The following is a 25,673-nucleotide window of genomic DNA, read 5'->3' on the forward strand; positions in this document are numbered from 1 at the left end:
GCCCAGGAGCCACTTGGTGAGAGCCATTTACCCAGAAGAAAAACAATTCCTAGGAGAAAACTCTCCACGGTTGTGTCTGGCTAACCCTTTGTGCCCTAGACAACCAACTATGGAGGACAGTTTCCTTTCAGTCTAGCTTATCTTCCTTCCCCAAAGGAGAATCCTGGAGGTTGATTGTTATTGTAGTTCTCATTCAAGAGCAAGTTTACGCCTGTCCAACTTAAAAGACAGCGACTCAGCAAAAGCAAGCCTATGGAAACCTGCTCCCCACTTCCTGTGTCGTCAGGGAAATGCCATCAGGATGTGATACCACCACACACCCGTGAGAAACGCCAGAGTTCTTAAGACTGACATCAAATCCTGGTGAGAATTTGGAGCAACAGGAACTCCCATTCATTGTTACTGGGGATGCAAAATGGTATGGCCACTGTAGAAGACCGTTTGCTGGTTGCTCACAAAACTAAACACGCTCCTACCGTACGGTCCAGCAGTTGTAGTCCTTGGTATATACCCATGAATGGTGAAAGCTTCTATTGACACAAAGGTTACACGTGGATATTTACAGCAGCTTTATTCATAAGAGCCAAAACTTGGGAACAATCAAAATGCCCTTCAGTAGATAAATGGATAAATAAACTGATTTATCTGAACATTAGAATATTTTCAATGCTAAAAAGAAATTAGCTGCTAAACCATGAAAAAGCATGAAGGAAACCTGAGTGCATATTTACTTAGTGAAAGAGGTTTGTCAGAAAGGCTATAAGCATATAATTCCACACGTATGACTTTCTGGAAAAGGCAAACTTTTGGAAATAAGAAAAAGAATCAGTGATTACCAGGGCTTGGGGGAAGGGAAGAATTAATAGGTGGAGCCTTGAGCATTTTTAAGATGGTGAAAATACTCTGCATCCTACTCTAACCTTGACTATGTGTCGTTACACATTGGTCCATGACGACAGGCTGCACAGCACCGAGAGGGCACCCTAACGTAAGCTACGGACTTGAGTAATAATGCTGTGTTGGCGTAGCTTCACCAGTTGTAACAAATTAAGCGCCGTAGTGAAGGGAGTGGATGCTGGCAAGGGAGAGGATATATACGTGTATGGGGCAGGGCAAATATGGGAACTCTGCACCTTTCACTCAATTGCTGTGACCCTAACATTTCTCTGAAGAATAAAATCTATTTAAGAAGACATCAGCAGGGGTTCTCATTGCGGCTCAGTGGGTTAAGAATCCGACTAGTATCCATGAGGATGCGGGTTTGATCCCTGGCCTCACTCGGTGTGTTAAGGATCCAGCATTGCTATGAGCTGGGGTGCAGGTCGCAGACGTGGCTTGGATCTGATGGTGCTGTGACTGTGGCGTCGGCTGGCCACTGTAGCTCCGATTCCACCCCTAGTCTGGGAACTTACATATGCCCCAGGTGTGGCCCTAAAAAGAGGAAAAAAAAAAAAAGACATCAACAACATCTAAAGAAGATGGCAAAATTTTGTGAGTCCCTTTTGTGTCCCTTGCTAACTTACAAATGTACCAGGTTGTTCTGATAACTGGCCTGAAGCTGACACCAGAATGTTTATCTCTGTGGTGCAGGTATTAATCATGTTTGACCCGCTTCCCTTGAAACTGTGGAAGCACTCAAGTGGCTTTCAGCCTTTGTCCACTTAATGTAGCCTTTGCGGACTTCTGGGGAACTGAGAGGGCTGATAAGTTTCAAGAACAACAATTAATTAAACATGCTTCTTGGCACATGCTCTTGTGCCAAGAGGACATTTCCTGGCAAAGTTCTGTTATTTGGAAGAAGAGGATGAGGTAACTCTTTCCATTAGAATTACTGCAGAGCAGAGACCTTACTTAGCCTGTTTTTTTCCCCTTCTGTCACAAGATTCTAGATCCCTGGGAAAGTCTAGAAAGGCACACTTCTTTCCAAGAATTCAACAAGAACCTGATAAAATATGTCATCTTTTTTTTTTTGATGTCTTCTGAACTAATAGAAGCATCATCTCCCCCCTGGGAAGCAATTCAACAGATGAGGAAGATATTTTTACAGCCAGAAACTCAGTGCTGGGGTGGGGGGAAGCACAAGTCAAATAGAAGCTTCCAAGATGTAGAAGCAAAGGAGATGCCCAGGCTGTCACCGGGATATAAATGGGAGCTCCTGCCCACCATCCTGAGGGTTCCGTTCTGGGGAGGGTTGGATCCGGAGCAAGAGGGTTACGCAGTGAGCCGCTCTTTCCCGACATAAACTCAGTGGATTTAAAAGGTTGAGCAGCCCAGCTCTAATTATCAGTGGATGTACAGACCAAAACCCTCATGACCAGTTTCTTCTGAGGTGGACAGTGTGTTTCTAATGGACTTGTCCCAGGGCTTGAATGTTTTAAACACCTTCTCTGCGCCCACCTGCCCATTGAGAGTTCTATCCTGAAAGCTCTGTCTTTCTACTCTTTCTGCTTCAAACGTACTGAACACCATTTTTTAAATTCCCTGAAGATGGCATGCTCACTTCTCCTCTGAGTCTGGTCTCACTCACTTTCCTCTCCAAGGCATTATGAATGTGTTTATTGATTCCAAAACCCTGCCTCAGATGCAATTCAAACGATGTTTTGTTTTTTGGTGACATAAAATTTACATTTGGGGAGTTCCCATTGTGGCGCAGTGGTTAATGAATCCGACTAGGAACCATGAGGTTGCGGGTTCGGTTCCTGCCCTTGCTCAGTGGGTTAACGATCCGGCATTGCTGTGAGCTGTGGTGTAGGTTGCAGACACGGCTCGGATCCCGCGTTGCTGTGGCTCTGGTGTAGGCCGGTGGCTGCAGCTCCGATTCAACCCCTAGCCTGAGAACCTCCATATGCCGCGGGAGCGGCCCAAGAAATAGCAACAACAACAACAAAAGACAAAAAGACAAAAAAAAATTTACATTTGGGTAGCTCTTGTCATAGATATTCTGATTTTATACTTAAAGGTAAATTAATGGAAACTGAACATAGCAGGGGTTTTTTTAGAAATTTTGGTTTCGATGTTGTTTTGTTTAGGGTATGTTTTTTAGCTTTCCTGCTTCATGGTTCACTAATAACGGCGCTCAGTGCTCAGTCTGCCTGTGGGATAAAACATCACAGCTATTGCCTGTGTCTGCAATATTTCTTTTTTTCTTTTTTTTTCTATTTTTTTTAGGGCTGCACCCAAGGCATATGGAGGTTCCCAGGCTAGGGGTCAGACAGGAGCTGCAGCTGCTGGCCTACAGCACAGCCACAGCAATGCCGGATCCTTAACCCACTGAGCGGAGCCAGGGATTGAACCCACATCCTCATAGATACTAGTTGGGTTTGTTAACCACTGAGCCACAACGGAAGCTCTTGCAACACTTTTTTACCATCTTCTCACTCTACCTCCGTCTCTCCAGCCCTCCCTCCTCTGGGGGATATTCTCCTTCCTCAAATCTCATTTTAGCAATTATATTTTGTTAGCATCCATTGATCAAATGGGGCCGGGTTGTCCTGACACCTGTATGATCCACATCAGAATGGCTCAGTGGCACTTGAGTCTCTCGTGTATCTTGCAAAGATGCAGATTTTGATCTAGTACATCTGATATTCTGCATTTCTAACACACTTCTGGGGGATGCCAATGCTGTTGTTACCCACCTGGATTCTTGGACTTCTTAACAGAAATTGACAAGAGGCCAGCGTAGAAAATTCAGACAAGGCTCTATCGGGACTCGTGTGGCATGGGGAATGGAAGCAAGCATCAGGTGCCCTCCGTCTGTCTCCCTGAGGAGGGCGGGCTGATTCCGTAACCGGGGTGAGGGTGAGAGCAGATGGGTGGTCAGGCAGCAGGGTGGCTAGAGTGGTCTGCCCACCCCCTTGGAGGTGCTAAGTGCAGGGATCCTGCACGGTGCCCTCCTTCTGCTCCTGACACCTTAGAAGTGGCAGCTGAGTTTTTGCTCGTTTTGCATCTTTTTGTACATAATTTGCCCCACTTCCACATGCATGCAGTTATTTTTAGTCCCCTATCTCTGTCTATAGTTGTAGTTCTGCTGCTGGAGGAGACTTTGTCCAGGTGCAAGCACTGCAGCAGAGGGTCCCAGGTCCCAGATCCCAGCCTGTCTCACTCTGAGTTCTTTAGTAGAAAAAGATCTCTATTTATTCTCCTTTTACTGTAATTATAACATGTATTTAATTACATCCTCCACTAGACTCTGTAACATCCAGGGCAATGTTACAGCCTCAAATCTTGTTCAGTAAGAGGTGTACAGTGTGAATACAATATTTTTGTAAAGATGAATGAATAAAGAACATTGACAGAAGCATGTACAAGGCATGGAGGGAACAGAGGAATGGAAAAGTTAGAATAGGAAGAGCCAGAAGAAGCGGATAAAGAGAGAGTGGGAAAAGCTACATTTCTTTATCCACTAAAATGGAATGGTTAATTCTGACCAAGTCAGCAAGGGAGGAGAACTGCTAATAATTTGACAGGCTATTGAAGTGGACTGCATTACTAGCTGCTCTTCTGCTAGTATTTGACTTGAGGTGAAGAGGAGAACTTATACCTTCACAGAGCACATAGGGCCAGTAGGCACTGTAGGACCTTAACATTTTTTTTTTTTTAAAATAGTGGTCTAATCAGATTATTGATGCTGCAACCAGATGTTACTATTGTTATTATTGTTTGCTTGGTTTTAAGTTTATTTCTACAATCTGGATACCTTAACTCTAGATTACTGGGTTTGCATCTGGCCTCCTGTGTCTGTCCCAGACTTTCTTTTTCTTTTAGAACCTAATGCTGTTTCCTGCCTTGTAAACCTCTCAGCCCTGACTCTGGCCTTCCCATTTCCTGATTCAGGATGAGCATCAGAGCAGCTGCCACATGCATGAATTTTAAAGGTTATATAACCTCCTATGACTGGATATATGACTTCATTTATTTCTGCATCATTGAGAATGACCTGTATTTTTTGACTACTGTGAATAATGCTGCAATAAAGGTCCCCCTACATAGAACACCACCAGCATCTCTGATTTTTTTTTTTTTACTTTGGATAACTTTTTAGAAATGGAATATTAAAGACATTGTAAGACAGTAATATACTGGAAAATTCACTTCCATAAAGTTTCTACAAATATTGTAAAATACTGCTTAGAACACTCTAACATGGCAACACAACACTCTGAGTTGTGTTTAAAAAATATTCACTGATTTAGTAGGTAAGATTATTTTTCTGTTAACTGTAGTGAAATGTTGATACTCAGAAAATATTTATTATGAGTCCCTAACAAGAAGCAGTGTTCTTGCTTCTGTTTCTGCTCTTTCTGATTGTATTAATAAGTTTGGAAACATTAATATGGAATCCACTGACATCATAGACCATGGTATGCCTCCCAGGTCCGAAGTTATTGATTCTGACATACCAATCTCTACATAGTCCTGTTGCGGTTGATTTTATTGAGGGATCGTTTACCCGGGTTTTGGAATGCTGGCTTGAGTTCCTAGCTGCTCTTCTGTTAGGCTGGTGTAAGCGTAGGGCAGCGGAGAAGGGACATGTTCTCAAAGCATGTGTGTAGCAGAGCAGAACCCTTTGGGGTCTGCCCCCCTATCCTCTGCTTTAGCTCCTCTCCAACGTACCTGGATAATAGTATTTGGTGCACATCTCCTGAGTTGGTTTACAGATGCTAAAACCCACAGCAAATGGATGACATTAACGATTTCGTGATCATGAGCATGTAGCTCCCAGACCTACTGGTGCTTAGGGGTTGATAATGTGAACCCCTGTGACGTGACCATTGGCCAGTCAGAGAATTGTGTATGAGCTGATCACTTACACTGCGACCGCCCCCCCCCCCCACCTCCCTGCCTTAGCTTTTTAAAATGCTTTAAAATTTTGGCTAGGGGAGTTCGGGCTTTGGGGGGAAGCCACCCATCTTCTTTTATGGCTTGCAATCCACCTTTCTCTGCTCCAAACTCTGACACTTCAGATTGTTTGGCCTCACTGTCCATTGGGCACACGACCTTGCACTAACACATGTACACATGTGTGGATCAGTGCTTTACCCATACACACACCAGTTCCATGGGCATGCACCAAGCTCTGGCACAAAATGCTTATGATACTCCTCTAGTAACTCTACTGCTTTGAGAGAAAAGGAACGTCCTTTTGTCCAGGGGAAAAATAATTCTTATCCTTGTCAAATAGTTTCTGATGGGAAAATAGTCACTGCCCTAGAATTTGCCCAGCCTGGTGGAGACAAAGTTTCCATGGGTCTCTAGGAATTCACTGTGAGATCACAACAGAACAAACCTCCATATGCAAAACATAAACACACACAAGTGACAAGGCATTAACATCCAGTCTGGCACCCAGGCATGCGTGCCTGCTGTAGGTTTAGAACAAGTTGAGTCGGATTTACTGGTAGATGAATAGTCATGTGAAAATTCTCTAGGGCATGAGTTTTAAACTTGAAAGAGTCTCCAATAGCCCTTGGTTTGAATCCTGGTTGTCCCACTTGTTAACTTCGAGACCTAAGTAAGTTACTTAAAGCCTATAATCCTTGGTAACTGGATAAATCAAAGTAATAATAGATTCTTTTACCAAATTTAGTAACTTGAAATTGTGTAGGTTGAAATTTTGACTTACTAAAATCAAAGCATCAGCAGGGCTGCATTCTTCTCTAGAAGGTCTCAGAGGGTCTTGGGGAGAGTGGGTACCCTTGCCTTCTCTCCTTCTAGAGGCTGCCCACATTCCTTGGCTCATGTTCTCCTTTGGCCGTCTTCAAACTATTGACAATGGATCAGGTCCTTCTCATTGAGCTCTGTCTCTAGCTGCCCACTTTGTAGGACTCATGTGCTTATACTGGACCTCCTCAGAAAATCCAGGATAATCTTCTATCTCCAGGGATTCAACTTTAATCACATCTTCAAAGTCCCTTCTTCCATGTATAGTGACATATTCATAGGAAGCAGTCATTTTTGAGGCTCATTATTTTACCTACCACAAACATTGGCATACTATATTGGACATAGAAAGCATAATCGTATATAACTATTGTTTTGATACATTGTCAAAATAAAATACTTTATACCAAGACATACTCCAGGGTGAAACAGACTTGGTGGTGGGGATGTAATCATGGAAAATGGTTAGGAAATGACTGAAATTATCACATCAAAGATAATTGTGACTTGGATAAGAGAGGCATTTTTGAAGGTGATGGAGAATGATTCCATTCTGGTTATAGTTTCAGATGTTGGCATGATTTGCCAATGGTTTGTATACAGAGTGTAAGAGGTAGAAATCAGAGATGACTCATACACTAAAGACTGGTCCAGAAGTGGTGGAAATATCTGAGGACCTAAACGGTACCATTAGTAGAGAAGATGGATAGTCCATAGCTAGAGGTGGTTCTGTTTACTGAAGACTAAAGAAGACAGTGTTCACCTCACAGCAGCTATACTCAGATATGCAATATAAGATCCTCCAAATTTAAATGCAGGTTGGGAGAACCCCAGATAATCGTGATTAGTTTTCTTCCACCTAGTGGTCAGGAGCTTCAAAACAGAAAATAGAATGGATTATGCAAAAGTAAATTAACTTTATTTTCTGTACACCTAAGTGATGCTGAGTAAACTAGGAGACACTTGGAGAGTAAGAACTATTGTTATATTCTTTTTTAAATCTCTAGCATTTAGCATGATGATTGGGATATAGGACATTTTAGGAAACATTTACTGAATAGGTATAGATGAATACATAATTTTTTTCTTGTAAGAGAGAGGCTACTGTGAAGCATAGGTAGTTAATGAAATGGGACTGCTGTCAATGATAGAAACTCGGGTGGAGAATGATATACACTCACAATAGCAGGTGCTTTTTAACAATCTTCAGCAATCGAGTGTAAAATTTCACTTCAAAAATACTCTTCAGAGTGATTGCAAATAGGTCTGGGGTTTCTTTTTGGCATAGTGAAATTTTTCTCAAATTAGACTGTGATGGTTGTTTCACAACTCTGTGAATTTACTAGGTTAAATGGTATACTTTAAATAGGGGAGTTTATGGTATATGACGTATCTCAAAACTGTTTTTACAAAAAGTCCTTCAATAAAAGGGTACCAGGGAAAACATGACATCAGCCCATAAAGCACAGAGCTACACCAAGCAAGTGCATAATGGAACGGATATAAAAAGGCGACTTGAGGCAAAAGAAGTCTTCTGGGAACCACCATACCCTGGAGACACAGGGAGTGACACCACCCCTGGGAATTGGCCGCTCAGCTCTGAGACTGTCCCCACCCAGGCTTGCCGTAAGTCTCCCATAAACTCGGCCCTCCTTTGGATCAAAGCCTCCTCAGCGTTTTGAGTCAGCCTGAGAGGGACAGAAAGACTGCTGTATGGGCCCTGTAAGTAAAACCATTTTGTTTAATGAAACAGCTCAACTCTAGACAAGCCGAACGAACTTTCTTACCCACAGAGAAGCGTTTCCCCACGTTGCACAGAGTTAGATTAGATAATGGGACAGGTGGCTGAGGGAGATGGTGGAGTTTGTAGAATTATGTATTCTCTGGAAATCTGTAGAGAAGGTGGGTTGGATATCCCGTTGGTCTCTAGTTGAAGACTTAATCCGTTGCTAATGTATTTATCCTAGTTAGTGTTTTGGTGCCCAAGAAAACCAAGGAGTTTTTTCAGAGGTTGAAAAACCTCATTTCTAAGCCCAGTGATTCTTACTAAAATTTTAAAAAGTACCAATTTTGAGCATCTACTGCGTGCCAGATACTGTACTAGACACAGTGCAAAGAAAGTTTACGTTACTTGTAGGTTTCAGGGATGCAATAGGTTTTGAAGCATGCGCATTGGAATTAAAAAAGAAATGGGTCTAGAATCCCAGCTCTGCTGTTCAGTAGTTGTATGTGATCCTATATATATTTCATAACTTCTCTGATACTCAGTTTCTTTATCAGAAAAGTGAATTTAATAATACTTGCCACATTGTGTCATATTAAGAATGAAAAGATAAAATGTTTATAGAGTGCTTAGCAAGGCAATGTTAATAGAACAAGTTCCAATAAATGGTAGCTGCTGGGATTAGTAATATTTTTTGCTATTACCACTGTGCAAAATCTCAAAACTAGTTAGTGTTTGAGCAAGGATCTAAACCACAGATCAGTCACACAACAGCCATGCCATTGGCAATGGGTGGGACAATGCCGATCATGTCATATGGTCTAATTCAGCAGTTAAGGACATAGCCACAAACTATAGCTTATGGCAAAATGCAAAGAAAGAAGAGCATTGTTGTAACCTAAGTGGACAGGAAAATTAGGAAAGACTATAGCTTATTTCTCACAAGAGAAAATGAAGGTTATACAGGGATTGGAGAGGGTGTGTTGAACAGATTCAAGGGTAATGGCTGCTCAACAGAGTAACTTGGGGAAATTTTTGCTTCTTGCTGCTAATATCTATGGGTCCTCCTTTATTCTTTGATAAGAACAGTTATATGTTTTCGATTTTTAAAAAGTGCAATGAAATATAGTTACAAGGACCCACTGCCAACCAGATCGCTACTACAGAGCCTTCATAGATAGACCTGAGGCTCCAGTTTTTGGCACTTAGGGAGTAGAATCAACACAAACTTAATGATAATTTATATGTTGGGGAGGAGAGAGAGGGAGAAGAGTGTGTGTGGTGTCTGCCCATGAAGAATGTCTGCATCATTCTAAGTAGAAAAGTTGCTAGCGTTTGATATTATTTACAGATAAGTGATGTGTAGGAGAGAGAGCCAGGCTTGGAATGGAGGATGGAGGGGGTTCTGTTTGGCTCTTACTAATTTTGAGGTGTCTGAGGATATGTGAGTGGAGATACACCTCAAATGAGATAACAAATTTGTTTACCTTTTATCTCTAGCACTAAGCAGAGAGCTTTCATTTGCTCTCCAACTTGCTGCTAGTTTTTTTTTTCTAAATTATCAATTTTGATCATCTAGTTCATGATTCATTACTGCCTTAAGTTCAAACATAGAAATCCTGCCACAGCTTCAAAGATTCTATTAACTTTTGAAATATGAAACTCAGGAGAGGCCGTAATTAGATTTCAGATTTGGAGTCATCTGGGCATGTGTTATTTAAAGCCATGGGAAAAACTAATATACCCCAAGGAGAATATACAGAGACCAAGGAACTCCTTGGAAGAAAAACAGACTCCTAAAAAAAATCGGAATTAAAAGACAGAGAACAAAATACTGCTTGATAGACAGGGGACACCACAGCATCATGGCCATCGAAGCTTTTGTAAAGGGGAATGTTTCAAAGAGGTGGCAGTCGGCACTACAATCATTTGAGATGAGGGAGGGGAAAACTAAAGCGGAAATCAGCTTTTGGACTTGGTTTTTAGAAATTCATTGGTGACATCAGTCGGAGACTGTTCTGAGAGTCATTAGAGACAAAAATACGGACTGGGCTAATGGTGAAGACCTCATAAACAAAAGAAGACTGTCCTTCAGAGACCATTTTTTTGACATTATAAAAGACATGGCGGGAAATTGAGAAAGAAATAGGGTTTGTGTTTCTTTCAGTAGCTAAGCACAGGAGCCAGTTATGAGAGCTGTTCAGTGTCTCACGGTTGAATTGAATGTGCTGAAGAAATATGTACATATGTATATCAACATGTGGAAAGCTTTCGCTGATAGGTGGGGGTAAAATTGATTCTTGTAGGCTGCAGAAAGGGAGTCGATGGTCCTCAAGAAGATGCTAAAGAAGGAAAGAGATTTTGTTGGCATTAAATTAGAAAAGATGAAGAATAATTTATGTATTCATTCATAAAATATTTGGAAATGCCTAATGAAACTAAACTCTATTCCTCCTTATCCTTTCCATGGAATTCAAGATTTTCATGTCTCAGCCCCCTTGCCTCCTCTTCGTCTTTCATCTCCCATAGCACCCAGCTTCACCTCTAAGACTCCAGCATTCTGATGTGCTTGTGGTCATTCAACAAACTGGATTGTGCTATTATTCCATTTAGCCTCTGCTCCGTTGTTATCCATGTCAACAATACCTCCTTCCTGCTTTCCATCCTTGTCAACGCACTCCCCACCCATCAAGACGTTACCCAGATAAACTCCATCTGCTCTGTTAAGATTCCTTGGAACTAATCCCTCTCAACACACAGACAAACACATTTACGTAAATATGCACTCCAAATCTGTCACTCCACAGTTTCTGCCTTGTCTATCACTCAGGAGCACCTTAACCTGCACACTCTTTGGACAGTGGCAGTTCTTCGTCTCTGATACCCACTGTACCTAATACAGTTCCTGACATGTAGCAGGTGTACAAAATTGGTAATTTTTCATTTCCATTTTCATTAGAGTCCTTGAGCTCTTATTAAAAGACAAGGTCTTAGGCCTGATGAAGACGAGGTCCCGACAGCCCCTCTGGTTTCCTCAGGCACCAAACCACTGTCATTTCCCTTGCTTCACACCCTTAGTGCTGGCATAATACACAGTGAGCTCCCATTTTGAGGCTGAGATGAACAAAGCATTTATGGTGGATGATCAAGAGCTTAGGTGGAGTAGGAGTTCCCTGGTGGCTCGGTGAGCTAAGGATCCAGCATTGTCACTGCTGTAGCTCTGATTACTGCTGCGGTGTGGATTCAGCCCCTGGCCCAGGAACTTCTGCATGCTCCAAGCACAGCCAAAAAAAAAAGTTTAAGTGAAGTTCTTGGTTATGAAAGGAATAAGGACATCCTGTGTCTGAGCCCAGTGTGGATGATGAGAGGGTGAAGGAAGAGATGGGTGTGGACTCACGGGGAAGAAGCGATTCGAGGGAGTTCTCTTCTGCCAGGCTCAGCACAGATCACTTCAGCCTGTGCTGTCCTTCCGACCTCTCAGTAAGAAAGGGAGGGGGAGACAAAAACCCACAAAAACAATGAAAATGAGGAGTTCCTGTCATGGTGCCGTGGAAACGAATCCGACTAGGAACCATGAGTTTGTGGGTCCAATCCCTGGCCTTGCTCAGTGGGTGAAGGATCCTGTGTTGCTGCAAGATGTGGTGTAGGCCAGCGGCTGTAGCTTCAACTGGACCCCTAGCCTGGGAACCTCCATATGCCACAGGTGCAGCCCTAACAAGCGAAAAAAAAAGGAATGAAAATGAGCAATGAATGGATTGTTTGGATTCATCAAATAATGTAAGAGGACTCATGAAGAAATTAGGATGAAAGAGAAAGTGTTCAAACAGCAATTTGTTTTCTAAACTGATTTCATACAGTTTCCAAGAACTCAGTGACCAAAAGTACAACTAAGTCATTGCATATCATCCTGAAAATCGTCAGGAGAGGCAGGATTAACTGACATAGATGGAGGCCCTCTGTACTCCCATAACCATTGTTATTATTCATCCTTATACGCTAGATTTTGGAGTTACTTATGAATGTTACCGTTCTTTCTCCCTTCTTTGATTGCAAACCCTTTACAAGGGATTTTGTTTGTGTTATGCCCTAGCTTCTAATGCAGCACTGTGCCCATAGTAGATGCTTCGTAAGTGTCTCTGAGAATATAAGGCAACAACAAAGGGAGAGATACTGCAAGTTCAGTCGGGCTTAACACTTTCACAGATGCCATCCTAAAAGCCTTGGAATACATCATCTTGGCATACACAAAACACAGAAATCATCCAAGCACTGATTTTCTGGGAAGATCTTCTCCAAATACCCCAGACCTTTTGGACACAGAATTGAAGTGCTCCCTTTTTCATAATTAGTCTACCTCTCAGGAACCCCGGGAAGTTGTTACCTTCAAAAACTTCATCCTTTGGAGTTCCTGTTGTGGCTTAGGAGGTTAAGAACATGACCTTGGGTCTGTGAGGATGAGGGTTCAATCCCTGGCCTCCCTCAGGGTGCGAAGGATCCAGCATTGCCTCAAGCTGCAGCGTAGGTCACAGAAGAGGCTCAGGATCCGGCATTGCTGTGGCTGTGGCATAGGTTCAGCTGATTTGAACCTATAAGCTATAGCCTGGGAACTTCCATATGCTGTAGGTGTGGCCATAAAAAGAAAAAATAAATAAACTCAGTCCCGGGTTTGGTGAATTAATAACAAACAGATTTTGTAGGAAATGAGAGGGGAATCAATTACTTGAAATTATCATAAATATTATTCATTTAATAGATTTTTAGTTTATCTTTCTGACAAGTATGTACTTTTTTGAAAGAACTATAACAATGCTTTTCAGAAATCAATCTATTTATGGAAAGTGCTGGTAGAACTTGTTCCACTTTCAGACCTTCACAATTAGTTGGGAAATGCATGCCCTTTGGGCAAGACAGTATCGACTTCCTTTCTATATATTGCTGGTCAGATTCATGACCCTCAATAACCAGTCACCGGAATTAGTGTCAAAAAAGTGCCCTTTTTAAATAAACTGTTCCCTTTCTGTTATCTCTCACTACATTATGAGGTTTGATAACATGTTTCTGACAGTAATTCCGTTGGTTCTTTGAAGTCACACTCTCTTTACCTTAAACTGGAGACTCTGTAAAGTTACAATTCTCTGATTTGGTCACCTTCTGTAACTAAACACTTCTTTTTTTTCCCTATAATTTTCCATTTGAAGTAAAAATTTCCCAGTTGCTAAAACTAAGAGATTTTGGGGGGGAATTCTTGCAGTGCACGTGTGTGATCTGGAAACATATCGGTTCCCCTGAGGAACAGTTACCTTCACCTTGGCTACGTCTCCCACATTGAGCCTCTCCAGGCACAGCCCGAAACTCTAACTCCTCCAGACCCCATCGTCCAATTCATACAGACCCATCTGCCTCATCTTCAATTCTCTACTCAATGAAAAAAGGAATAGGATGTTTGCAGTAAAGTTTTACCATCCCCTCCAAAGCGCAACAGTGACATCTATTAGGTGTTGCCTAAGAAGTAGGTCTTGAAATAATGGAGAAAATCCATTCCGGAGGAAAGCTAGTTCTCAAACAGACTGGAGCAAGAAATATATTTGAGGACACCAGCATGTGACATCAAGTGGGTGGCAGAGGTCTCGGTAGGTGACAGGTCTGTGTTCTACCTCTTCATCTCTCTCCAGTGCAATTCCAGATGCTGCACGGGAGGGGTTACTTGAAAAGTTTGATGCTCTAGGCACCTTCACGTGACTGCACTGGTGCCTAAGCCATTTTTTATCCCTTCATATGTGTCACTTTGCTTTACAGGTACCTCTTTCTCAGTATTTTCCCACATTGTCTGTGAGCTTTGCTGTTTTCTATTCTCATGGCCAGTGTAATATTGCTGTTCCAAAGCCCCAATCTATTTTCCTCTGATGGCAACTATACAGAAAACATTCCAGAGAGGATGGCCGATCTTGGATAAGGTGTCTTTTTCATAGTCCAGTCATCTCTGACTAGAGAAAAAGATCCCATAAACCTAGCTACCAGCAAAAGGTCCCATGGAAGAAAAATCATGGGTGGAGCAAATTTTTTTTTTAAAGGTACCTACTACAACAGTTGAAATATAGTGATTATTTTATCAATTTAAATGAGTCATTCATATTTACGTAGTATGTAGATATTCATCTTTGGTTAGTTTTTGGCTGAATAAAATGTTATTGATTAGATTAATTTTTAAAATAAGGGGTTTTTTTAGTTATCATAGGATTTCATCTCAGAATTCTATGCTTTTCATCCAGCATGTCAAACTTCCAGAATACCACATCCTCTTCCATCACTTTCCTGCTGACTGGTGTTCCTGGGCTGGAAGCCTTCCACACCTGGATCTCCCTTGCCTTCTGCTTTCTCTATGTGACTGCTCTCTCAGGAAACAGCCTGATTCTCTTTGTCATTGTCACCCAGTCGAGCCTTCACGCACCCATGTATTACCTCCTCTCCATGCTGTCCACCACTGACCTCGGCTTGTCCGTTTCCACCCTGGTCACCACGATGGGCATATTCTGGTTCAATGCCAGGGAGATCACCTTTAATGCCTGCTTGTCACAGATGTTCTTTATTAAACTCTTCACTGTCATGGAATCGTCCGTGCTGTTGGCCATGGCCTTCGATCGATTTGTGGCCATCTCTAATCCTCTCAGGTATGCCACCATTTTAACCGACTCCAGAATCATTCAAATTGGAGTGGCCATTGTCATCAGGGGGACACTTACGCTGACACCAATGGTAGCACTTCTTACAAGACTGTCCTTCTGCCACAGCCTCGTGCTCCACCACTCCTACTGCTTCCACCCTGACGTGATGAAGCTCTCGTGCACAGACACCACAGTCAACAATGCAGCTGGGCTGACTGCCCTGATCTCTACCGTTGGTGTGGACTCAGTCCTCATACCCTTTTCTTATGTTTTGATCATTAAGACTATCCTCAGCATCGCATCCCCGGAAGAGAGGAAGAAAGCCTTCGGCACTTGTATCTCCCACATTGGGGCTGTTGCTATTTTCTATATTCCATTGATCAGCCTGTCCTTTGTTCACAGATTTGGGAAACGAGCCCCAGCCTATGCACATACTCTGATTGCTAACACCTACCTGCTGATCCCTCCTGTCATGAACCCCATCATCTACAGTGTGAAGACCAAACAGATACGCAGAGCTGTGATAAAAGTTCTCCATTCCAAAGACACATAGAATCATAGAATTCTGTAGATGGTCTGTGTCAGGTCATATTACCAGTTGAAAAATAAATCCGGTGATTGTTGAAGCTAAGTGTGCAAATATTGAAAATCAAAGCTGAAAGAGATATAGAAAATCAGCTCAATGGAGACCTTTATTTTAGAAATGATGAGATGAGAGACACAAGAACAGGAGGAATGAATAGCCTAACTATTCAAATATGCCCCTAGTGCAAGTTACTTAATATTCTGTGCTTCAAATAGTTACGTTTCTTATCAACGAGAAAATTGAAACACAGAAGATGAAGGAACTTGCTTAAATGGCTAGTAAGTGTCAGAGCCACATTTCACATCCATACAAACTGACTCCAAGGTGCCCTCACTCTTAACTTGAATGCTGTACTGCTATATACAGTGTTATCAATATATTTATATATCTACACTATATTTATATATAATATAAACATATATATTCAACATAGTGCATATTTATACATGAAGTAATTAACTTGTACTAGGGGACATAATTTATCCAAACACACAAATGAAAAACAAAACTGTCCTCTAAAAATTTTCAAACAATTTATGGAGGAAAAGACCCCTCAAAAATATCAAAACCTCACAAATATATTCCTACCTGATGTTCCTTCCCAACTTTCTCCACCCTCCATCAAATTTCTGCCTCAGCAGAAACTGAAAAGTGACAGAAATACAAAGGAATTACAACTCGTATTATTTGCTTAGATTTTTAAAAAATTGTGGCATATATTTCATGTAATGGCTTAATCTAGCAAGTTAATTATTTTTTCCAACTGTCCACTTAAATAATAAGAATATCAAAATCCTCAACATGTTTGATAACAATATTTTCAGTCTCAATTATCATCTTCCTAGTCTTTGTATGTTGAGATGTCCTGGGACTTTGCTATGTTCTATTCTTTATATTCTCAGTTTTGGTCATTTCATCTAGTTATCATCATGACTTTAAATACCATCTATATGCTGGCAAATCCAAAATTAATGTTTATAGTCCAACTCATATCCTGTTGCCTGTGTGTCAGTATCTCCATTTGAACATCTACCAATCATCTTAGACTTAACATGTCCAAAACCTATCTTAATATTCATGGAAAAGATAAAAACTCTCAACTAGTCTTCCATGACTCACAAACTCTGCCTTTCAAGTTGCTGTGATGGAACCCTTGGAGTTATTTCTGACTCTTGCCTGTCTCTCCCGCTCCACATCCATCCTTTCAGCAAGGGCTGATGACACGTCATTGCAGGTAGTCTAGATGTTGCTAGCTGGAGTACACCTAGTTTCTGCTACCTCTGCGGCTCCCACCATGATCCAAGCCATCACCATCTTGAACCTGAATTCAATAGCCTCCTGCCGGGTCCTCCTTTAATCCGCTTTCAGTTTACAGTACAGCCTATTTTCTCCACTGTAGTTGGAGTGATTTTGGGATACTCAAGACAGATCATGTGTATCATGTAATACGCAAGGCCTGTGCAACATGGTGTAAAGGCCTCCTATCTTGCCCAGGGCACATTCACAGCTGTCATAATACCTTATAATGATCTATGTGTTGAGTCCTCTGTGTCATCTCAACTTCATCTGCCACTGCTCTCCCCTTTATTTGCCCTGCTGCATCTGCACGAGCCTCCAGGTTCTCCCTCAAACTCACTGTGCACGCTTCACCTTCAGACTTTGCACTTGCTCTCCTTCCTCCTTGGGATGCTCTTCCTCCAGAAGCCCACAGGGCTTCCTGCCTCACTTCACACAACCTCTGCTTCTGTGTCTCCTTATTATAGGGCCCTTTACAGCATAAAAAAATCATCATGACAAATCCCTCCCTCAGTTAATACCTGCATTCACGCTTCCCTTACCTGCCTTGTTTTAATTTCTAGCACTTTCGCCCCTCCCCAATGTATTACATACTTGTTTATTTCTTTCCTAGTGTCCCCATGACAAGGTACGGTCTTTGAGAATAAAGACTTTGTTTCATTTATGCTGCCTTCCAGACCCTAAACCAACACCTGCCAGATAGAAAAATAATAAAAATCTCTGAACGACCTGGCTCTATTTACTTCTCAAGGCTCATTGCTTCTCCTCTATGCAATGCTCCAGACATAACTGACAACTTGCATTTCCTTAGCCCTGATTGCTCTATTCCACTTTCAAGCCTTTGCATAAGCTGTCACCTCCATCTACAGCACCCTCCCTTCTCCTAAGTTAGAACAGAAGTGACTTTCCTTCAGAGACTTTTTCACGACTTCTCAAGTCTGTCTGGTGGCCTTTCCAGGTGCTCCTGCAGCACCTTGTGTTTCTTCCTCATGACATCCCTTTTCAGACTCTACTGCAACCATTCTCCCCACAACAGACACTGCCCACTACTCAAGCCCAGGGACCACATCTTATTCTCCATTGGAAATAAGTGAAAAAGCAAAGATGATGGGGACGTACAGACTCAGTTTTTGTTTGTTTCCACACATGGCCTAAGATGGACCATGGAGAAGGAAAAGGCAAGGAGAAGGGGGCTTGGGCTAGAGAAGGACGGGGTACGCCAAGACCTAAACATGGGAAGGAGAAGATGGAACTTCACTCAAGAACTAATCAGCCCAGATGTGCACACTCCCCCACAGATGTTTCCCCCCCACCACGTCTCCCCCCAGCACACACACGAACATGTGAAAAGCCAAACTGTCCGACAACCCTGGAAACTTGTAAGCTTCCATTCCTAGACGATTCGGACCCTCAGGTGGTTGCCGAGCAAATGTCACCTCTGACCCAAGGGACAGGCTCACAGTGAATCGGAGACTTTCCTAAGCGCCAGAGTGGTGGTAGGTACCTAACCACTGTCAGAGTTACTGGAAGTCAGAGCCCTGGTGAAAATCCTTTCGTGTCCCATGAGTCCTGTCTGGCCCTCTGTGACCCAGTCCCCACCAGCTCTCTGACTCTGCCCCCCTGGTCCTCTTGCCTTGTTACCTCTACTCAGGCACACTGGCCTCCCTGGAATTCTAAACCACCAGATACACTTCCTTCTTAGGAACTTTATTTGTAGTTTCTGTTTCTTCTTCCTGGAATAGTTTTCTTCAGATATCTCCATGAATATGTTTCTCCTTCTCCCCTGGTGTCTCCTCAAATGTTTTCCTTACATAAGAACTTTATACATAGTTTTGTGCTACAACTTCATTTAAAATTTCAACTACCCCCTTGATACTTATCTGTTCCCTTCTTCCCTTTACTTTTCTCCTTTCAACTAACTAATATTCTATTTCCTTTTTTTTAATATTAACTCCATTTATTATTTGCCTCCCAACCCCCTAACTCCTTGAGAGTGGGGATTTGTGTGTGTGGTATATGGTTTCTGATTGAATCACAGGCCCTCGATAATTATCTGTTGGACGTGAATGAATAGAGTCCGAATACCTGGCTCTCTGACCAATAGTCTTGCTCATTAACTGTGTGGCCCAAGCAAAGAGCCTTTAGGTCATGTGTTCTTTCACTGTAACGCAGGGGCAATGAAAAGTGGCTTCTTTACCTCAAGGTCTGTCTCACCAATGGAAAGAAAAGCTGAAGAGATACAGGACCTTCTCTTGAATTATGGCACTGCATTTTTGTGTTCCCGTCTCAGGAAAGAGAGTGTGAATTCCTAAAGGACATAGCTATGCACCCACGTTGGCAGTTGTGACTGGCAAAGAAGCTGTGAGGAAAACACTAAACACTGTGGCTAACTGGAGTGCGAGCTACTTGGGAAGTGGAAGTAGATGGCCGAGAACGTGTGTGTGTGAGGGTGGGAGTGGCAGCAGAGGCAGCGGGCACTGGCTGATAAACACCCCCCACACACTCACACACACCAGACTGAAAGAGTGGGAAGCCTGTGGGAGTGACACGCAGGTGGCCATGATGACACTGCCCCCTGGCTGTCTACCCCCCTGGGCCCTCCATCCCTATTCCCACAGCCGGCCCCCATGGGCTTCCTGCACAGCATGAGAAACAGCCCTGTGCCTGAAAGGGAGAGCCAGCTTCAGCTGTATCTCATCAGGAGTGCACTGAATTCCAGTGAGAGACCCTCACGGGGGTCCGGCAGCCCAAGGCCCCTGCCATCCTCAAAGACCCCACAAACGGTCTCAGGGCAGGGTGGCGGGAAGCTCTTATGTCTTATCCACATCTTCATTGGCTGGGAGGAAATGTTCCAGAGAATTAGCTGACATCCAGAAAGGCGGGTGAGAGTAAATGCACAGCCGCATTCAGACCCAGAGAGAAGCTAAAACTGGGTCTGACAGGGGTCATTTAGGCAGAAGGACAGACCACATGGGAGAGAAACGTGAGGTCTTCTGGGATAGGCGACTGGGGAGGTGACAGGACGGCCTAAAGGCTTAGAGGGCTACCAGCAAAGCAGAAAAATGTGCCCCACGGAGAGAAGAGTCAGGGAAGTATCTGACTCTGAGGCCAGCAGAGACCCCTCTGTCTGCCGGCACTGACGCAGCAGCATGGGCGAGAGGCCCTGAGGAAGGGGAAGTACATTGCTGTGCTCCCCTGGGCACTCTGCAGGCCTGTGAGCATCTGCCCCTGAAAAGGCTCTTCTTTCTCTCACAGCAGCTGGGGGCTAGATCGGGGGTCTAATCTTTGTCAGGGAAGGTAGCTGTGATATCTAGGCACATGTCCTGAGAATGGAGAACAAATAATAATCAGGGGTGTGGATTTTGTGAACCCTACATCTGTTCTTAATCCAAATCAAATTTTTTGGTTCTCATTTTATCATGTTGTGTTTTAAGACCTCTGGTCTCCAAACCTTCTCCACTAAGGCCAATTAGAAGAGAAAGGCCCAGAGTTCCCGTCATGGCTCAGCGGTTAGCAAACCCGACTAGCATCTACGGTGAGGCAGGTTCGATCCCTGGCCTCACTCAGTGGGTTAAGAATCCGGTGTTGCCATGAGATGTGGTGTAGGTTGCAGATGTGCCTCAGATCCTATGTTGCTGTGGCTGTGGTGTAGGCCAGCAGCTACAGTTCCAGTTGGACCCCTGGCCTGGGAACCTCCATATGCTGTGGGTGCGGCCCTAAAAGACAAAAGGACCAAAAAAAAAAAAAAAAGAAAAAGAAGAAAGAAAAGAAAAGCATGTCCCAGTAGCAGTAAGGACCCAGGTTAGGAGTGAAGAAGAATCCTGGGGGGTAGGAGGGGGGTGGCGAACAGATTAACCTGAACACCACAGATGAAGGCACCTGCAGACTTTATCCCGCCAATTCAGAACCTCTTCCAAACAAAGCCAAGCCCTTAGCTCTTTCGAGACAATTAGCTGTAAATACCAGGGCTCTTAGGAAGCCTATCAGGGAAAGAGTTTGATGAGGTCAGAGCACAGGTGTTTGGGCAAAGCAGAGCAACACTGGGCTTCCAAAAAAACAGATGCCCCACCCAACATGAATGACTTGTTGGCAAAGGTTCCGAGAAAAATAAAGCCCTAGGAGTGTTAGGACTCAACCCAAGCCATCATCGAGACCATTCAGATGGCCTTTCAGCAGCTTCTAAGCATGGAGGAAACTGTTGGCCAGGAACAGAGAGAAGATTCCTCACAGGGACCATGCCTGGCAGCCAGGATGCTGCAGCACCTTCATGTTCAGGAGATGGAGGTTGGAGGGAGCTACTGCCTTTCATTGATGTCCCCAGATAAGTTTCCTTTTTATCTTAAGAGATTGCATTCTGGCCCCTCCCCCCCTTTTTTAAGTGTGTGTGTGTGTGTGTGTGTGTGTGTGTGTAATCACAGCCGTGCTTCTTTCTTCTCTTGTTGACCTTAGACCTGGAGACCCGGAATCCTGAAAATTTGCCAAAAAAACAGAAACCTGCATATTCCCACTCTTTGGTACACACACACCTTTTATTCCCTCCTCTGTCTGTTTAATTTCTACCCGTGTTTCAAGACTAGACAGAAGGATTATACTTTTTTCAGAAAGGTTCTTTGATCATGCCTCTCCTCCCAATCATTACATGCACATCTTCTGCTAACACTTATCCCAAGATTCTAATATTTCAGGTACTTGTCTAGATCTTTCACCCTAGGCAGGTTATCCGAAGGGCAAAAGTATGTCTTTGTATCGTGGGCATCAGGCAGATAGCCTTGATATATATAGTAGGTCTTGTAAGTAAATGCTTACAGAACAGCTGAATGATGGGAGGAGAGGAGAGGAGAGGGTGGAAAGGGGACACAGCCTATCAGGAAGAAATTCCTGGGAAGGCATCTCCTAACACCTGGCTGAGAAAAGGGCCACCCAATATCCAGGCCATAAAGGTACATGCCAGGGCAAGGAGTCTGGGGGAACTTGGAAAGGACAGAGTTGGGATAAGCATTGTTCTCTCCAGATTCCCTTTTTCAAATGGAAATGGACTTTGAGCATAGTGGCTGATAAATGAATCTGAGCTGTCTCTTTTGTCTTTGGCAGAAGGCTTCCGAGAGCCTCCTTAAGAGAGAGGTAAATGACTTGGAGGAGTGAGGGGAGAGACCAGGGGAGGGAGAGCTCAGGTGCACCCAGTGCTGGCCTCTCTGATTGTGCTCCATGTCCTAGCAGGCTGCCAGTGTGACCTCACCCTCTCCAGTGCCCCTTCTCCGTGCCAGCTATGAGTTCCTGCAACTTCACACATGCCACCTTTGTGCTTATCGGTATCCCAGGACTAGAAGAAGCTCATTTCTGGATCGGCTTCCCTCTGCTCTCTATGTATGCCGTGGCAGTGTTTGGAAACTGCGTCGTGGTCTTCATCGTAAGGACGGAGCGCAGCCTGCACGCACCCATGTACCTCTTTCTCTGCATGCTGGCCGCCATTGACCTGGCCTTGTCCACATCCACCATGCCCAAGATCCTTGCCCTCTTCTGGTTTGATTCCCAGGAGATTACCTTTGATGCCTGCATGACCCAGATGTTCTTTATTCATGCTCTTTCAGCCATTGAGTCCACCATTCTGCTGGCCATGGCCTTTGACCGTTATATAGCCATATGCCATCCACTGCGCCATGCCGCAGTGCTCAACAACACAGTGACGGCCCAGATTGGCATGGTGGCCCTGGCCCGTGGATCCCTTTTCTTCATCCCACTGCCTCTGCTCATCAAGCGGCTAGCCTTCTGCCAGTCCAACGTGCTCTCACATTCCTATTGTGTGCACCAGGATGTGATGAAGTTGGCCTCTGCAGACACATTGCCCAATGTTGTCTATGGTCTTACCGCCATTCTTTTGGTCATGGGTGTGGATGCCTTGTTCATCTCTTTGTCTTATTTTCTGATTATACGAGCCGTTCTACAACTGCCTTCCAAGTCAGAGCGGGCCAAGGCCTTTGGAACCTGTGTATCACACATCGGCGTGGTACTGGCCTTCTATGTGCCTCTCATTGGCCTCTCGGTGGTGCATCGCTTTGGAAACAGCCTTCATCCCATTGTGCATGTTCTCATGGGCGATGTCTATCTACTTCTGCCTCCTGTGATCAATCCCATCATTTACGGTGCCAGGACCAAAGAGATCAGAACTCGAGTGCTAGCTATGTTTAAGATTGGCTATGACAAGGACTTTCAGGCTGTGGGAGGCAGGTGACCCGTATGGTGGCACTTACTCTTACCCTTAATGGCTTGACATAATGATTTCGTAATGCTAGCATAATCCCAGTTGCCCATAAACACATCAGTGCTTTTCTCTAGTTTGGATTCCAAAAACTCCCTCTGCTTGGGGTGAAATGTTTGAGGCTACCATAATTCTTTTCCACAGATAAAACCACTGTTGATATCTTTACTCTATAAAAAGCTTAATTTGGGAAATAAATAGTAGAAGAACATAAAGAAGAGTGACAAACATTACAATTGACTCTGAAACAAAAGATTATCTGGGAGCTCCCGTTGTGGCGCAGTGGTTAACGAATCCGACTAGGAACCATGAGTTTGCGGGTTCGGTCCCTGCCCTTGCTCAGTGGGTTAACGATCCGGCGTTGCTGTGAGCTGTGGTGTAGGTTGCAGACGCGGCTCGGATCTGGCGTTGCTGTGGCTCTGGCGTAGGCTGGCAGCTACAGCACCGATTAGACCCCTAGCCTGGGAATCTCCATATGCCACAGGAATGGCCCAAGAAATGGCAAAAAGACAAAAAATAAATTAAATAAATAAAGACAAAAAGATTATCTGACTAGTAATCCAAGAAACCTCTATATTGAGACAATAATTAGGAAACATTTTTGCCTATTAAATTAGTAGTTTTTATTAATGAAAGTTCACAAGGAAAAAGGAGTTTGGGTTAAAACATATATCCCTGAGCATCTCAGCTGATGGTGGACATTGCAAGAACATTTTAAAAGTTGCATTCTTTAAGGGATTACCTGGTGCCTAGTTAAGGATCCTGTGTCACTGCTGTGGTGCAGGTTCAATTCCAGGCTGGGAAAACTGCTGCATGCCAAAGGCGTGCCCCCCCAAAAAAAGTTTCATGCTTCAATACTGTAATATCACTTTTGAAGATTCATTTTAACAAAATAACCCTAAATGCAGAAAACAAGTTTTTAATAAAACATATCAGTTATATCATTATTTAGAATAATCATATATTAGAAATCCTAGGGTATGATCTATAAAAGTTAGGAATAGTAAACTCAAGTACGCCCATTCACTTAATTGAATATTTTATGAAACAATCCATATTAATGAAATATTATGCAGTCTTCAAAGACTCTGCCAAAAAAATGAATCTTGAATGTAATGTTAACTAAAATTGGAAAGAGGAGTTCCTGTCGTGGTGCAGTGGTTAACGAATCCGACTAAGAACCATGAGGTTGCGAGTTCGGTCCCTGACCTTGCTCAGTGGGTTAAGGATCCTGCATTGCCATGAGCTGTGGTGTAGGTTGCAGACGTGGTTTGGATCCTGCATTGCTGTGGCTCTGGTGTAGGCCGGAGGCTACAGCTCCAATTAGACCCCTAGCCTGGGAACCTCCATATGCCGAGAGAGCGGCCCAAGAAAAGACAAAAAGACAAAAAAAAATTAGAAAGAAATGTGATTCAAACTAACTTGAAAAAGAACCTAAGCCTTGAAGGCAATGTGTTCAAATTCTAGTGACTTAATTATGCTTCCATTATTTAATTTTTTAATGGAAGTCTTGTACAACTTTTTCAACTTGTACAAGTTGACATGGTCAACTTTTAAAATGGAAAAAATTAAACTGATAATTTACATAAACAAGGGCTTATAGGAGACCTCACTGTTGGTTTACCCTCTATGACCTAGGAATTTAAGCCCTAAATAACAATGCTAATGACTATATCTTGAGCTCTTGTAATATTCCAGGACTGTAAGTGCTTTATAGGTTTTATCTGATCTTCACAACAACTTTATGGGATAGGTAATGTTTTTTCCCCAGTACCAGTGAGAGAAGTGAGGTTTACATTAACAAGAAAACTATGTCACACAGTTTGTGGTGCTGTGCCATAAGCCGAAATTAAATTTCATACAGTTATTTACTCTCTGTGCTATATTGCTTCCTGTGTGACATCTGCCACTTATTTCCTCAGCCTGTGTAAATCCTGTTTTCTCTCTACTCTGTGCCTTATGAGATGTATGACTGTATTTGCATTGAGAGATAACTCTGCCCTTATTGGGAGCTATAATTCTAGATTTTTCTTCATGTTCTACAGTCACCTTTCGTGTTCTGCAGGCTGCTTCTTTCCAGATTAAGGGAGAACATTTTTGTCTATTTATCTCTTATATCTTCTCAATCATGTCTCCTTTTTTGTAGTGTATTCTATATCTGTCAAATATTTCCAGTGTCTGAGTTCAACCTATGTGTGAGACATTATAAACTTTCTATTAAATTTTCCTAAGGGTTATATCTATTGCTTTTGCATTTATAGAATGCTATAAACTCAGATTTGGAGGTGTGAGAGTTTCCCTGATCTTATTTCCCACCAGTGCAGAGGTCTGAATGCATCTTTTCTCAAGATGAGCTATTTCCATTGCATTGTTGAGCAGATCTGATGAGGAGTTGAAACCTAAAGTCAATCATTGAGCATATGTGTTCCCTCAATAGCCTCCCTGAACAAATCTTGGATGGGGGACTAGGATGGATTAACCATGGGG

At 43.2% G+C, this 25,673-nt stretch overlaps 2 protein-coding genes across 2 annotated transcripts; both read left to right on the forward strand.

The window, feature by feature from the left end:
- Positions 1-8,201: 8,201 nt before the first annotated feature.
- On the forward strand, positions 8,202-23,265 carry LOC125111210 (olfactory receptor 51E2). The gene is made up of 2 exons (XM_047753087.1): positions 8,202-8,385; positions 22,148-23,265. Exon 2 carries the CDS (start codon positions 22,197-22,199, stop codon positions 23,157-23,159), a length of 963 nt encoding a protein of 320 aa, XP_047609043.1. The 5' UTR covers positions 8,202-8,385; positions 22,148-22,196; the 3' UTR covers positions 23,160-23,265.
- On the forward strand, positions 14,657-15,601 carry LOC125111211 (olfactory receptor 51F2-like). Its single transcript, XM_047753088.1, has one exon. It carries the CDS (start codon positions 14,657-14,659, stop codon positions 15,599-15,601), a length of 945 nt encoding a protein of 314 aa, XP_047609044.1.
- Positions 23,266-25,673: the final 2,408 nt, after the last annotated feature.

This window comes from Phacochoerus africanus, chromosome 11, assembly GCF_016906955.1.
Source record: "Phacochoerus africanus isolate WHEZ1 chromosome 11, ROS_Pafr_v1, whole genome shotgun sequence".
In the NCBI taxonomy this organism is placed as follows: Eukaryota; Metazoa; Chordata; class Mammalia; order Artiodactyla; family Suidae; genus Phacochoerus; species Phacochoerus africanus.